The sequence below is a fragment of the Paramisgurnus dabryanus genome, chromosome 20, assembly GCF_030506205.2.
Source record: "Paramisgurnus dabryanus chromosome 20, PD_genome_1.1, whole genome shotgun sequence".
Classification (NCBI taxonomy): Eukaryota; Metazoa; Chordata; class Actinopteri; order Cypriniformes; family Cobitidae; genus Paramisgurnus; species Paramisgurnus dabryanus.
The window spans coordinates 17,166,294-17,182,307 of NC_133356.1; the positions used below are offsets into that span (position 1 = coordinate 17,166,294).

At 38.7% G+C, this 16,014-nt stretch overlaps 2 protein-coding genes across 2 annotated transcripts; one reads left to right on the forward strand and one right to left on the reverse strand.

Moving 5' to 3' along the window:
- The first annotated feature begins 113 nt into the window (after positions 1–113).
- Positions 114–6,946, forward strand: csgalnact2 (chondroitin sulfate N-acetylgalactosaminyltransferase 2). The gene is made up of 8 exons (XM_065296720.2): positions 114–233; positions 618–1,541; positions 1,690–1,906; positions 2,279–2,380; positions 4,029–4,210; positions 4,436–4,530; positions 4,619–4,700; positions 4,876–6,946. Exons 2-8 carry the CDS (start codon positions 890–892, stop codon positions 5,166–5,168), a joined length of 1,623 nt encoding a protein of 540 aa, XP_065152792.1. The 5' UTR covers positions 114–233; positions 618–889; the 3' UTR covers positions 5,169–6,946.
- A 32-nt stretch (positions 6,947–6,978) lies between these two features.
- sec23ip (SEC23 interacting protein) lies at positions 6,979–15,970 on the reverse strand. Its single transcript, XM_065296719.2, has 18 exons — positions 15,790–15,970; positions 14,885–15,393; positions 14,524–14,731; positions 14,139–14,332; positions 13,832–13,921; positions 12,382–12,502; positions 10,480–10,569; positions 10,135–10,276; positions 9,832–10,040; positions 9,135–9,232; positions 8,846–9,013; positions 8,667–8,762; positions 8,411–8,575; positions 8,116–8,271; positions 7,801–7,903; positions 7,481–7,666; positions 7,213–7,378; positions 6,979–7,128 (listed from the first exon to the last, which is right to left on the reverse strand). The coding sequence occupies exons 1-18, from the start codon at positions 15,920–15,922 to the stop codon at positions 7,047–7,049; spliced, it is 2,916 nt and encodes a 971-aa protein (XP_065152791.1). The 5' UTR covers positions 15,923–15,970; the 3' UTR covers positions 6,979–7,046.
- Between the last annotated feature and the right edge of the window lie 44 nt (positions 15,971–16,014).

Here is a 16,014-nt window from a genome sequence, read left to right on the forward strand (position 1 = left end):
GTATTATTATTATTAAATTAAAATAAATAAAGGCTGTCAATTTTCCTAATGAATAAAGATGTGGTGCTTTTATTTTAAAATATGTTCTGGTAAATCGAATGCGCGGGGCTTTTATTTTGAAATAGTGTGGCTGAAAGCGGAAATAACATGTATTTGTATTGTGCTTCCTCTCTCATTGCCCCGTGGCGTCTCATAACGGGTAACAACAACCGTATGCGATCCCAACTACCAAGGTAAGTGATTTATTCAGAGAAGTAACTTCAACCTCGATGTTTTACCGCGCAGATTACAAGAAAATTAATATTTTTGTTTACGAGAACATAATGTCTTTTAACTCAGTAAAAAAAATGCTTTTCCGGTTTGTAAACAAGCCTACTTCATTCATCAAATTAATAGTTGCGCGATCATTTTTGCATCAAACACGTAACAGTTATAAAGTAAAAGCAACCACACTCAATATGTTCCTTTTTTATTGAATTAATTAATTACTTGTTAATAATATGTATGTTTGTCATTCTATATCTAGCTATTTATCAGTCATTACCTTTTTTATATTATTTAGTTGATTAATAATCAAAAGCTTACTTAAAATTGTTCAATTGTAATATATGTTTTAGATGACGCCTCCCTCGTGAACAAAAAAAAAAGAAACTGGGCAAGCAGGATGACAGTTTGTCATTTATATATTCGCATTCCTGATGAATCTGATCAAACTGAAATGCTGTAAGAGGACCCTAATCAGAAGAGACATGTGACATTATTACGGTCTCACTTTCCACTTCACGTAGGAATGGATTGATGTGAAAGAGCTCATCCCTCCTTAAAGTTTGATCTTGACAGGTTGGGAATGCAAAAGTGTGGCTGTTAATAGCACCCCTGCCTCTCAGAAATGCCCAGACGAGGGCTTCCTCTGCAGGGGCGGGCACGCTGGCTACTCCTGGGTATATTCTTGCTCTTAATATTGCTGCTTTTCGCTTACCTGTTGGAGTGTACCCCACCTGCGGATGTGAACCAGGTATTGCCTGGTCTGGGAGGAGAACCTTATGGAAAGGATCATTACCAAGCTCTTCTGCAGGAGCAGGAGGAACGTCACCTTAGCCGAGCAGCCAGCCTCAAAAGACAGATTGCACAGCTCAAACAGGAACTTCAGGAGATGAGCGACAAGCTGAGGGCCCTACAAGAAAAGAAAGAGGGCCCGGGGCAGCAAAGCCTTATTGAGGGTAGAGATCAGGAACCCGGTGACCTCTTGGAGTACCTGCACTCGCAAATCGACAAGGCAGAGGTGAACACAGGAGCCAGGCTGCCGAGTGAGTACGCGCTCGTACCCTTCGAGAGCTTTACTGCTGCAAAGGTCTACCAACTTGAAATGGGCCTCACACGCCATCCAGAGGAGAAGCCTGTGCGTAAGGACCGCAGGGACGAGCTGGTGGAGGTGATCGAGGCGGGATTGGATATTATCAATAACCCGGAGGAAGATGACGGACAGGAGGAAAACATACCTATGCATAGACAGATGTTCACCGAAAGCCATTTTTTTGAAGGTAAGAGAAGAGTTGATGTTGTTGACATGCACTTCCCAGCAGTCAGAGATTTGTGTGTACTTAACATTGCTTGTTTGTATATAAAGAAGATGGTGTAAACTTTGCACACTAACTCTAGCCGCTTCTGTGTACTTGCTATTCTTGGCAGGACTCTACAGAACAGAGAGGGACAAAGGCACACTGTATGAGCTCTACTTTGCAAAAGAGAGTTCTCACGAGTACCGTCACGTCACCCTTTTCCGCCCATTCGGGCCCCTGATGAAAGTGAGGAGCACAGCAGTGGATACTGCCAACGCTGTCATTAACATCATAGTGCCACTGTCAGGCCGGACTGAGGCTTTTGTTCAGTTCTTGCATAACTTCAGGTAAGAAGGGCGGCGTAGTTTCAGTGCGAGACGCACCTTTCATTCAGAAAGTATGCTGTGTCACAGTAACAAGCAAGTGTCACAAGCCACCAACAACTTTGTTGTGCAGCAATGTTTTAATGACATCCATATTTTTTTTAGTCTCTATTGATATCACTATAAAGCGTATGCATGTATACACTTTTACAGCTTCCTCACCACAAAGGTCTACCAGCATTGACAGATTTTACAGTAAATCTGCTGCGGATTTATTGTACAAACCTAAAAAATTCCTGTAGTGTATTAGAATTAGAATACTAGAAGTACTTTCTTCAAAGGTTTTATTATACTTTGCATTGCTTGACATTGTTTGGCACTGTTTTCTGTCTGCAGGGAGGTTTGTATACTGCAGGACAAGCGTGTGCATCTCACAGTTGTGTACTTTGGGCAGGAAGGCTTGCAGGAGGTGAAGATGTCTCTACGGGAAATGTCCAGGTTTGAACTCTGTCAATATGTTGTCAAAGTGCATCTGAAACGTTCTCTGTATTTTGAATTAAAGGGACACTTCACCCATTTGCATTAAGCTTTGTATAGTTAGAACCCCAGTCATGTTTTTGAATGGTCGTGCATTATTTCCTCAGTTGCCACTGAGACAGGAGAAATACAGATTTCAGTGTTGCACTTCCTTCTTTCAATGATGTAAAATCATCATTTTGCATCATTGAAAGAAGGAAGTCCAATATCTTTGTTCTTCCTTCTTTCAATGATGTAAACTCATCATTTTGCATCATTGAAAGAAGGAAGTCCAATATCTTTGTTGAGGGGGTGAGACTACAAACACCCCTTTTCTCGGTCAGATAGGCACCAAATTCTAAATGTATGTTACATTTCGACTACAAATATAACACACTTTCAATAAAGATGAATGTTTCTACGGGTGAAATGCTCCTTTAAAGGGATAGTTCACCCCAAAATGAAAATTCTGTCACTTTTTTCTGTCAAGTTTCTTGATTCTGTTGAACACAAAAGAAGATATTTTGATAAATGATGGTAAACACATAGGTGACTGCACCTATTGACTTTCATAGTAGGAAAACAAATACTCAAAGTCAATGGGTGCCGTCTGTGTGCTTACCACCATTTATCAAAATATCTTCTTTTGTGTACTTCTTTTGCCTTGACCAGTGAAAAACATGCGTACATTTGAGTATTTTTGTAAATTAACGTGGGAAGGAAAAGATCATAGGCCCATTATTTAGTATCGCAGATCTTACCGTATTTTCTGGACTATAGACGGTTTCATCGGACGCACGTGATTCACGTCTGGATCCGAACTTTACTTCCGGTTTTGTTTTTTTAATGGTCTGACTAGTTGCTAAACTGATCTCTTGAACAAATGCCTCCTCGAAAATAACAAATGTTTTGGTTTCCTAGGTAATCAATGTGTTTTTTTTGCTTGTTATATAAATAAACTACGTTTAAAGTACTTTGTTGTTATTTTATTATTAGCGGAGTTTACCGGAAGTTACGTGCGGACCGCGACAGCCGCTTGTTTATGTTGTTATTGCTGAAACCGTCTATAAGTCACACTTTTTTCATAGTTTGGCTGGTCCTGCGATTTATAGTCAGGTGCGACTTGTATGTCAAAATTCATTTATATAAACCAAGAGATCTAAACCATTACCATCTACATCCATGAGAGTTCGCTATATGCTGCTCCTTTATTTATGTAATTTAATGTATTCAGTGATATGGAATGACTTTGGGACCTTTTTGAACTTGATTTGGCTTGTTGTGTTAATTTAGCCTATTCAGCCTCCCAGTTATGTTCTGTATGCTATTGTGTTAGCTGAATAAATTTTAATGTTACGTTAACATATACGGATACCTATTAAGCCTGCTGTTCAATGTTATTGTTATATAACTTGCCTTTCCAGATTAAATGTATGTTCTTTTGGTTGGATTTAGTGAAATCCTTTTTTAAATAAACACGACGTATAGTTTAGTGCGACTTCTATATGTTTTTCCTCTTCAAAACACATTTTTGACTGATGCGATTTATACTCCTTAGAAACTTATAGTCTGGAAAATACAGTAGTTTGTTTTGTACAATGTAATTAATTTGTAATTCACTCTTTTCCAGCGAGGAAAACTTTAGTAACTACACTTTGATCCCTGTGGATGAGGAGTTTTCTCGTGGCCGTGGTCTAGACATTGGAGCTCACTCATGGCAGAAGGGCGGTGATGTTTTGATGTTCTTCTGTGATGTTGACATTTACTTCACACTGGAATTTCTTAGTACCTGTCGTCTCAATACAGCTCCAGGTCTGTAACCTAATCCAAATTTGAAAGTTCATGAACTTCCAAACATAATCCAAATATATTTCCTTGGATTTTATATATTCAAAATCCAAATACATTTCCCTGCCAAGTGCCAAATGAATCATCATGGTCTCGTTCTCTTGCAAATATTTGTCTTCTCTTGAATATCTGTCTTATCTTGAAATGTTACTTTGCTTAGGGAATGACGACAATTTTATTTTCTTAAAGGAAAGCGAGTTTTCTATCCAGTGGTTTTCAGTTTGTATAATCCGGCCATAGTTTATGGGAATCTTGATTTACCACCCGCCATTGAAAATCAGCTGGTATGTAACATCAAACCATATAGCTATATTTATGAAGTCTCTAGTGTGTGACACAACTGAAAGTAATGCAACTAATTGCTGTTTATAGATTCATAAAAAAGATGCTGGATTCTGGAGGGATTTTGGGTTTGGCATGACGTGTCAGTATCGCTCAGATTTTCTCAGCATTGGTAAGTTGGAGGATACTTGACTCATACTAAGACCTATTTTATGCTACAAACCCCCGGTTTGACAAGGCTTGAGGCTACTCCTAGCACAAATATGTGTTTTAGTCTGTTTCAATTAATTGGTTTTTCCAGTTTTAGGTTAATTCATATTAATAAAATCACAATTTCTCTTTTGCAGGAGGGTTTGACTTGGAAGTAAAAGGTTGGGGTGTGGAAGATGTCCACTTGTACAGGAAGTACCTACGGAGTGATCTGATTGTTATACGCACGCCAGTGTCAGGCCTCTTTCACCTTTGGCATGAGAAGCAGTGCGCTGATGAGCTGACCCCAGAACAGTACCGCATGTGCATCCAATCCAAAGCCATGAATGAGGCATCACACTCTCATCTGGGCATGCTTGTGTTCAGAGAGGAGATCGAGACTCACCTTAGAAAACAGGCTTATAAAACTCAAACCAAACCAGCAGAATGAGTCAAAAAGCACAATTTTTTTGGTTGATAACTTCAATGAAGAAATATTCTTACATGTCTGGATTATTTTTATTTGTACTTTATTTTTTGAACTGAAGTAATAGTAAATCCAAGGATTACAGTAAACCCTATGACGGTAGAAGGATGGTACTAATTGGTACTGTGTAAACTGTTTACAACTTTGGTTTGATGCTAGTTATGTATTAACTCTGCATACTGTATATGTAAATATTGACCTTTCGGAAACAGGATTATCTGAAATGCAGAGTTTTGTTTTACTTTTTAAATTCTTAAATGCAACAAGAAAATATTTTAGAAGTTACACTTTTTTACTTTTTTTGTTTTGTTGGAGGGCCATAACTTAAAATACATATATTTAAGTTATGTGCATGCTGTGATTAAAAGGGATCTAATGTAAATGCATAAGTTGATAAAAGGGACAATCATTCACAAATAACTGTAGGCAAATGTACAAAACTACTTACCCAAGACACAGATTGGTTGCTAATGTCTCTTTTGGAACACTTCTTGTTTCGGTTTAAGATCGCATGGACCTCATATGCATCTTTATGCACGTGTATCTTATTTTGCCTCTGGTGAGGATAAAGTTAGGTACAGTTAATTAGCAGGTAGATCAATATAACTATCAGCTGTACAGCCTTAAACTGACTCAGATGTTGCAATTGTTTAATTCCTTTTTTTAAATAAATAAAATGGAAAGCACCAGCCTACGTGTGCCCCCTTTATCAAAACCTAAAGTATTATAAAAGTACATTCACACACAAGTCTACAATTTAAATTTGTAATGGCAACTTTAATCATCACTGCGGGATTTAAAGGAAAACACCACCGTTTTCAATATTTTACTAGGTTCTTACCTCAGCTTAGATGAATGAATACATACCTATCTTTTATCAATGCGTGCACTTTTTACCTGTATTAGCATTTAGCCTAGCCCCATTCATTCCCATGGCTCCAAACTAAAGTTTTATTTTGTGCCACTCATGTAACAGTCTTTAAATAGGAAAAACATGGTGTTTGGTGGCTTCTAAATTCATCCGTTTGGAGCCATAGGAATGAATCGTGCTAGGCTAAATGCTAACACATTCATAAGGCGCTGTACAAAGATTAAAAGTGCACGCATTGAATAAAGATAGGTATGTATTAATATGTCTAAGTTGAGGTAAGAACATAGTACAATATTGAAAAACGGTGGTGTTGTCCTTTAACTTACACAGTCTAAAAAAAGTTTTGGAAACAGCTGTAGAAATATAAACATTTTGTTTTATAATTGTTTGACTATGTAATGTCGAGAGCTGTTGTTCCAGACTAAAATGCATGTTTGAGTCGTCTTCATTTTAAAATATCTTGAACTGACAAACCATAATGTATATATGTGCCTCTTTATGTCCTAAATAATGAATGTCATGCAGGTGAGACCTACAGATGTAACTACAGCATTGTCTAAAAAGATAAGAGAAACACAACTTTTACTAAATAGTTGAGTTTATTGTGACAGCTTTCATACAGCATAAGTAATATACATAACCTTGCCTAACTCTAAATAGTAATTTTCCTGTTAATAGTGTGATTCACATTTAGTTCGATTTAAATATGCATTCAAACTCGTAGCTACACAATTCAAGCTATAAAAAAGCATTTTAAACCGTTGTGGTTGCATTACACTCCACTTTCCTTTCTTAATTTAAGACATATTCAATAATACAAGTGTACTCTTTGTTTATACAACAGACTACAAGAAAAAAAACTAAAAGAAAACCAAAAATGCAAAAACAGTCCTAGTCAAAATGTTTTAAAATATAGATTTATTTTCAAAGTAATATGATTTTTGATATCTGACTTTTGGTGATCTACACCGTCAATGCACTGGCTGATCTGGGTGAACGTTCATAGTCTTATAAATCTCCTTAAGAATGAGCAGAACTGTGTCCTCCGATTCCCTGAAGAAAAAGACAAATGAATCAGCTTTTAAAAGGAAACAGGCACAACTACAAAACAGCATTCTTATGTTTTATATCACATACCAGTAACACAGGTGACTCTGGAGTGCAAACAGGTATTCATTAAAACTCTCGATGGGTTTCTCTTGCAGAACGTAGTCAATGCGATTTCCTCTATTCAGCAGGCCCACTTTGATTTGTTGCTCTTCTTCCTTCTGAGGCTCAGGACTCTCGACTATCTTAAGCGCTTCTACAACAAACACCACAGCTCAGATTTGCATTCAGTTAAATGCTGTGTGCAAAGTGGGCTGGTGAAAATAATAAAATAAAAGAAGGTATGCATCAAACTCACCTTCCCCTTGTTCCTTCTCCTCCTCTGCCTTAATATGACTGGCAACCATGGCGAGCTGCTCATGCAGCTGGGTGGAAGCTGTGTGAGCGCGAGCAAATTCATTCAGGGTCTGCCAGGCGGATCTCAGAGAGCTGATGACGCCATGCTTCAGATCAGAGCCCATCCTGGACAAACTCTCCTTTAATTCTGGACAAAAGACATGAAAAACATTAAAGCTGGGAAAATGTTTTAACAAAACTTTTGTAATCCATTTGAGTGATTCTCAAAAATTTTTATGCATCTGACACATGCATAAACAAAATAAATTCTCCAATAGATACCGAGATGGAGTCTCTTTCTCCCTTTATGATGAGGAATCAGAACTGGCGCCAATTCGGTGTCTGGTAAAATCATGGGCTCAATTCTGTATGCAACTGGATCCAGCTGAGAGCATCATCCAAAAGAAACATGTCAGTTTTCTGGCATTCAGTCATGCATAATGATATTTAGCAAATCCAGAAAGGTTAAAAAGTTAAAACAAGATTACAGTGTCATCATTTTCACTTGAATTAATGCTTCAGTCCAAACTCACTTTGGTCTACAAAGATTAAACGCAGTTCCAGCAAAGTAATGGATAAACTAGACACACCACTTACTGGATGATAAATGTTGAAGAACCCTTTGCAGGTTGGAAACTGGTAGGACTCCTCGATTTTCTCAACTCCACGTACTGTCAGAAACATTCCGATGGGAGAGCCGAGAGCAAAGAAATTCACTGGTTCAAAGTCCAGAGCATGATACACAACTGACACCTGAAGATGAATATCATGTGTCAAAGATCATTGACCATAACACAGGATTCCAGTAGCAAACATTGTATATCTAAATTTAAAGACTCATCTTCAAACCTCATGCATATCTCAACATCTTGGTTTGTGTACATCATCTTACCTGTCCAGTGCCTATTTCGAAATAGTTGTAATCTACATGGATTGAAGACATGGTCCGTCCTACTGGCAGTTTGTTGCTGGTAGGTTCTGCTGAGGTTTCTGTTTGTACAGGAGCTGATGTCTCTTTAAGTTCCACAGCCGCCTTCTCCCTCGCCTGTCGTGCCGCCTTGTGAGCAAAAAATATATTTAAAAATGTCACATTATTCTGGAGGAATAAAAGCATTACTGATACTATATGAAGGACACTGAATATTTACCTGTTTCGCTAACTTCTCTTTGACAAATTTGGCAAGTTTTTTACGTGGTCCCAAAGGAATCCCCATTTCCTTCAGATCATCGACTGTGCACATGAGCTGCAAAGAAATATGGAACAATTACAGCAAATTCTCTTAAACAATTTAATAGAAACAAGGTATATAATTAATTTCTCTCTCACTAGGGACTCAACATCAATCTTCTCAGTTTCAAAGGTGCTTAGGTATTCAGACAAGCCCAACATCTGGAGAACTGATGACAGATCACCAATCTCATCTTCTTCCTCTTTAGTTTCTTCTTCAGCGGCCGCCACGGGAGTCACTTCATTGGCCTGTATGGCAGGACTTACCTGGAACAATTAAACACACATGCACACAAAATCATACTCATATGATGCAAATCAAAACACATTTAAAAGGTTAAGTTCAAGTACACAAATTTGAGAACATATACAAAAAACACAATGATACCTGCTTATCATTAGGCTGGGCATTTCCATTTGTTACTGGACCTGATAAAGATGACCCATTCTTCTGATTGGACAGCAGATCAAAAAGTATTAAAGAGCCTATGGATTGAGACAGTAACAGATTAAACATATTGGTTGTATCTATGGATCAAGGTTAAAGGGACACTCCACTTTTTTTTGAAAATATGCCCATTTTCCAGCTCCCCTAGAGGTAAACATTTGATTTTTACCGTTCTGGAAAACATTCAGCCCATCTTCTGGTCTGGCGCTACCACTTTTAGCATAGCTTAGCACAATCCATTGAATCTGATTGGACCATTAGCATCGCGCAAAAAATTAACCAAATAGTTTCGATATCTTTCCTATTTAAACTTGACTCTTCCGTAGTTAGATCGCCATATTTGCCTAGAAAATCACAACTTTTAATTTTCTGTCTGCCTTAGTACACAATATCCCTACAGAAGAGTCAAGTTTTAAATAGGAAAATATTGAAACTCTTTGATTAATTTTTAGCGCGATGCTAATGGTCTAATCAGATTCAATGGATTGTGCTAAGCTATGCTAAAAGTGGTACCCCCAGACCCGGAGATCAGCTAAATGGATTCCAAAAAGGTAAAAATCAAGAGGAGCTGGAAAATGAGCATATTTCAAAGAAAAAGAGTGTCCCTTTAAAGTACATGAAAGGAAAGGTTTCTAACCCAAACTGTGTCCAGCCACAGACACCCGCCCTTTGAAGTCTGGGTTTCTCTGCATGAATAGTACATACAGACGGTTTATCTCAAAAGCCACTGTGTCCATAATGGTCTGGCAGTAGGTAGGGCTATTGTAGAAGAGGACATCTAAAAGGGTTTCATTGGTGAAGTGACGCAGGCGACTTGTGCTAGGCAGGGTAATCTTCTTTATCCGCCTGCATGAACGTAAACATGGGATTTTTAGTCATACTTGTGGGCATCCAAAGCGTTCATCTTTTCTAAATGTGCCTGGATGTTACGCCTCTCTACCTGTCAACTCCTGTAGCGTCACCATGCAGGGCTGTGTGCCAGTGCACAGGCAGAAACTCCACACGGCTTATCACATGATCATCTTGAGCCTTCTTAAAATGACTCTGCAACAATTTCAAGGATACGCTGCGGAAGTCATCCACTGTGTACACAAAGAAGCAATTTGATAAGAAATGTGTATATTGTGTTGAGAATATGGATACGACAGCACTAACTGAGAGCTTAATGAATCTGTCATCATTGTCATTTTATATTTACCTTTAAGGCATTAAGGATTATTGTATAAACACAATGTATTTGGTTTAAGTCACACATTCTTTTCTAGGTTAAATTTGTGTGACATACCACACTCCACTATGCTCCTAAACCTCAGGTCACAGACCGGTCCGATGCCATGCACCATAAACACCAGATGATCCACCTGAGGCATCTCGCCTAAAGAGAAGAGGAAATTATTCTTCATTAAATCAGCCACAATATACACTTACCTTAATAACTTTACATCATTCAGACAATCCAAGACTGACTAGACAATAAGTTAACTTGTATTCATTAAATACATTCTAAAATCTTTCCCCGCCAATGACAAGTTATCATTCTAAGGTCACATTCTTCCTGATCCCATTTTTTAAACTCTAGGTAGTGTGTAATGTTGCTATAATAGCATAAATAATACCAAAATGATAAAACTCAAAGTTCACTGCCAGGCGATATATTTAACAGAATTCGCCTTTCAAAGCCTACAGCAAATAGCCCATTTGGACTACACCCTCTACTTCCTGCTTTAATGACGTCAGTAGAACAGTTTTTTTTTGACTAAACTCTGCCCACAGGAATACGTCAGTCGCCAGCTAAGCTAATGGCAAGCTAAGCTGCTGTCGAATCACAACACACTAAAAAAACTACACAATCAGAACTATGTATTTCTGAAGGAGGGACTTCATAGAACAAAGAAGACATCAGCCCGTTTTTAGGACAGTAAAAACAGCGCAATAGAGAGAAGTAAATTGTGTGAAAAATACATGTTTTTTTTTTTACACGTAACATGAACACATGTTATATTGCACACTGTAAACACAATCAAAGCTTCAAAAACACAGAAAGAACGGGACCTTTAAGAGAAAACACTTCCCGGCCAAAGACGAGTTTTTACGGCAATCCATATTTCCGCTATTATCCACTAGGTGGCACTCCTACCCAACTTATACCATGGTCTGTTTAAATACTCGATTCTGATTGGCTGGAAGGTGTGCATTAAAACCGTTTAACGCACAGGTAGTTCCAGTCAGTTTGATTAAAGTTAGAAATTAATCCACTACTATAAACATTGGTAACCATAGTAACACAGTTACACTTGCAGAGAGAGCGAGAGAGAGATTTCCAACTGTTTGATTTTTGTTTTCATTTAATTTAATCCATTTCAATAAATGTAATGTGTCCTTATATAGTAATCGTGGTTAGAGACGTCGGTTTTATTTCACACTTTACATAATTCATTTAAATAAATGATTAGTTCAAATAAAGATTGCCTTGTCACTGTCAGTGTTGGCTGTCATTCATAAATTATTTAATGAATTTAAATAAATATGATAATTCATTTAAATAAATGCAATACAATGGCACTACTTTATTTAAAGTGGACGGAGTGCGAGCCTTAACTTAAGAAGATGACCGTCATTTTTTACCTGTCGGTTAAAATTACACTGTAAACATTAATTACAGCTTTAACTTGGCAAATAACCAAGGTATAAGCGGGATAATCCACGGCTAGCCATGCATTAAAGGGTTTTAATGCACTTCGCAGAGGCAACCACCCTCCGCTACGCGTCGGGTGGTTCTTCGCCTCTACGTCGTGCATTAAAACCCTTTAATGCATGGCTGGCCGTGGATTATCCCTTACTTATAAAACACTAAATTATCTACAGATCCAAAAGCGGTAAATACTCTGTGTATGTTTTGATCATCTTAATCTGATCTCTAACAAAAGTCCTTTACAAAAATGCAATTATCAAAATTAACTATCCATATTTGAGAGGTTGTAAAAAGAGATAAGAGGAAACTTTTTTGTTTGAAAGCAGAGGGTCTGTTTTTCATTTTAAATATATATTGTATGTTTATATATTTTGAAGAAATTTTTCTAGAATGTATTAAACTTTTGTTAAAAGTGCTGGCGCTGGCTGGCAACTTTATTAAAAACGCTGAACATCCAAATGACTGATAAGCTATGAGGACTAAAGTCATATTTACCATCAGGAACTTCATCATGATCATCATCCACACCCCTCTTTACCACTCGAGGTCGAGTCTGACCGTCTTGTGTTGTGCCCCACTCATCAGGCACCGCCGACGGCTGAAACTGCACAATGACCTGAGGAGAAACCAATCAGATTTATCCAACAAAAAAGAAAGTGTGCACCATTCACACCCAGCATCATTTAGGCTTTGTCCACACGAAGCCGGTGCATTCCCTATCCGATCATTTTTTTCCTCGTTCTAAAAAAATAATCCATAAACATGGCGTCGTCTCAAGAAATATCTGCGCACACACGAAACCACTGAAACCGACTGAAAGCGGTGTAGTATATATGCCAGACCAGTATGGGGCGCTGTAATTCTTCCACAGATATACACTATACACGGAGAAGACGACTTTGAGCATGCACATAACCTTGCACGCTGTATACGAATCAAGAAGAAGACGTGATGGTGAACGCAAAAACTTCAAGAGCAAGAGCGGAGTCTTTCTCCTGGTTGTCTTCCGTTTGGGATCTAAGAGCATATGGCGTATGGTGTTGTCCATTATCGCTTGTTTCTCACCACAATTGCATAGAAGCAATAGATTTTGCTGTAATAAAGCTAGTAAGCTTAGTAGCTTCTGTAGCACGAACACAATCATGTAGTCCGCCATTATTGTTGTTGCTGTTACGTGTGACGCTGCTGACACATGATGTGATGACGTTTTCGCTTCACAAAATATACGGATTGGCTGTACACTCGAAACCGCAAGGGTGTTGATTTCAGATTTATCCACTTTAGGACCCGGTTTCAAAAAAATAGCGGTTTCAGTCTCCCAAAACGCCGGATCCGTGTGGACGAAACGCCAATAAGATAAAAAATGTATACGTATACAGTGATACACGTCTCCATGTGGACAGCCTCTTAGTCTGTAAGCTTCTTAACTCTTTCCCCGCCATTGACGAGATATCTCGTCAATTAAGAGAAAACGCTTCCCCGCCAATGACGAGATTTTCCGTCTTTCCGCAATACCGCTATTATCCACCAGGTGGCGCCCTTCCGCAACTTTTTAAAACCGGAAGTATTGCCCTATGGCAAGCTGCTGCATGTCCGTGTCTGTTTTAAAGATCGCTCTGAATGGGATCTCTATGAAAAGTCCGTCATAAAAATGGAATTATCTCTGCTTTTTGCTCAAAATATGGTGTTTTTGCAAAAACCTACCCATATTCAAAAGCTGATTGCAAAAGAACCACTAAAGGTAGGATGAAACGGTTTTTTTTGTTTGAAAGCAGAGGGTCTGTTCTTTCATTTGGTATATTGTATGTTTATTTATTTAAAGAAGAACATTTTCTGGAAGGCATTAAACTTTGGTGAAAATCATGAAAAATGCTGGCGCTGGCTGGCAACTTTTTTTAAAAACGCTGGCGGTGAAAGAGATAAAAAGCATTTGAAGATGTTATACCTTTGGATTGTGCATTACGATGGTTTCCCCAGATGGGAACTCCAGTCTGCGGTGCCACTGATTGGTGGTAACAGCTTTCTTATATTCTGCCTGTTTAGTGCAAGAAAAAAAAACTTGAGTTTACAATACTCTTGTAATTAACTTCTATTAATGAAGTCATAAATAACCAACATGACTATATCGTACAACATTAGCACAGGACTATGATGAGTAACCTTGTAAAAAATAAAAACACAAGTTACAATTTAGTGGTTGACATGGCATTCTGTAAACCGGTGACAAAGCTTAGCTAGATGGGAGCACGAACCTCCAGCTTGTCACTGAATTCTTCTGAATATGGGATGAAACGACTGTCTGTGTCTCCTTTATAGAACCACGTACACCGGCGGACCTCTGTGGGCTCTTCCTCCCAGTACACAGATGTCCGAGTGCGATCGTACAGTTGCACATCATATCGCCCTCCATCTGTACACAGTACCACATTCTCTGGATCTGGCTGAACTGCAGCAACAGATTCCAGAATAAACGTCAGCCAAAGTTGTGAGCACATTAATAGTTCTTGGCACACATCCCAAAATTTTTGCATAGTTGTTATTAAACAAATTAGGTTACAGTAACAGAAAAGGTTCAGCAACACAAAACTTTAATGTGGTTAGCACCTTGTTCAATAATTAAAATACATCCAACTTCACCTGAGTTGAAAGTCTCTTCCAGATGAATGGAATCCAGAATACTAAAGGGAAGCCAGATCATTTTTGACTCCACTTGTTTGCAGAAGAACCAGTGAGGCTGAACAGGTTCATAAACATTATATGTATATGGCACCATAGGGTTGGCAGGGACCAAAGGCCCAGTCATGTTGGTTGCTGCAGGGGGAGGTGGAACCTGTGTAGGTGGAGGCTGGAAAAAAAACAGAAACACATGCATAAACAGCTATAAAACTAACTAATATACACATATTTATGTTTGTACACACATATTTATGTTTGTACACAGCTATAAAATTGAGTAAATGATGATTAAAAAAATCAAAGTTGACAATAAACAACCAACCTTTGAGAATGCTGTTGGTGGAGTCTGGAACAAGGGTGCAGGTATTGACTGAGTGTAGGGGTTTAGATGCTGGGGTGTTTGACTGGGGGGCTGCTGTTGTATTTCAGGAGCCATTATGTAGGGGTTTGCTTTGCTACTGGCAGCTGTGTGACGGTATGGATTATATGATTGCTGGGAGCTCTGGGGAGGTGGAGGAGTTGGTGTATTATGTGGTGGAGTGAATGTACCCACAGTAGTCTGATTTATGACACTGCCATACTGCTGAGTGGGGTTCATTTGGGATATCGGTGGGTTTAGAGGCAGACTGGCAGCAATGGTCACAGGCGATGGCCCTGTTGTTGATGGAATGGCAGTGGGTGCTGGAGGAGGGCATGGCTGTTGCCCTATGGAGGCAAACGGGTCACTGTTGCTGGCGTTGCTTGAGAAATAATTGAACGTGGTTGGCGGAGGAGCAACCGATGATATCTGACCGAGGAAACTGTCTTCTTCTCCAACTTCACTGACATCCTCTTTAGAGGATGACATTAACAAACAAAAAGTATTACACGTATGTGTATTATTATAAAGAACGTAAATGGCTACATTTTAATTTAAATGGTTTAAAAATTCGAAAAGCTCAAAATTGACAAAAAAAATAACTGTATTTGATTATCTTTATACACTCACCAAACGGCACTTAAATCAACTAACGTTACTATTGGTTTACAGAGAAAACAACAATTGGCTCTATGACAACTCTCGAAAATAAAAGAATATTTCTGTTCATTAGATTAGGAATAAAATAATCACATATATAGATTTAAAACAGCTGCAAAAGGCAAAAGCCCTGTATTGAAAACAGAGATAGGCTAACAGCACTAGCCAGTAAAACAACTCCTTTCAACATTTCGTCTTTATAAACTCACCTCCAGATAAAACCGCGGGGCCAGTGGCCTGACTGACAGGTATGAAGGGCAGGCTGAAGTTAAACTCCGGGGCTGTTGAAAACAGCAAATTTGCGCTGCTGCTGGGGATGTTATTGGGTTTCCTATCAGCCATTTTCAACCATATAACACGTAGCCTGATCTGATCTCCAGTCGGAACAGACAGATTTTGCCCGCTTCCTGGTACGTCACTATGGAGCTAACGCG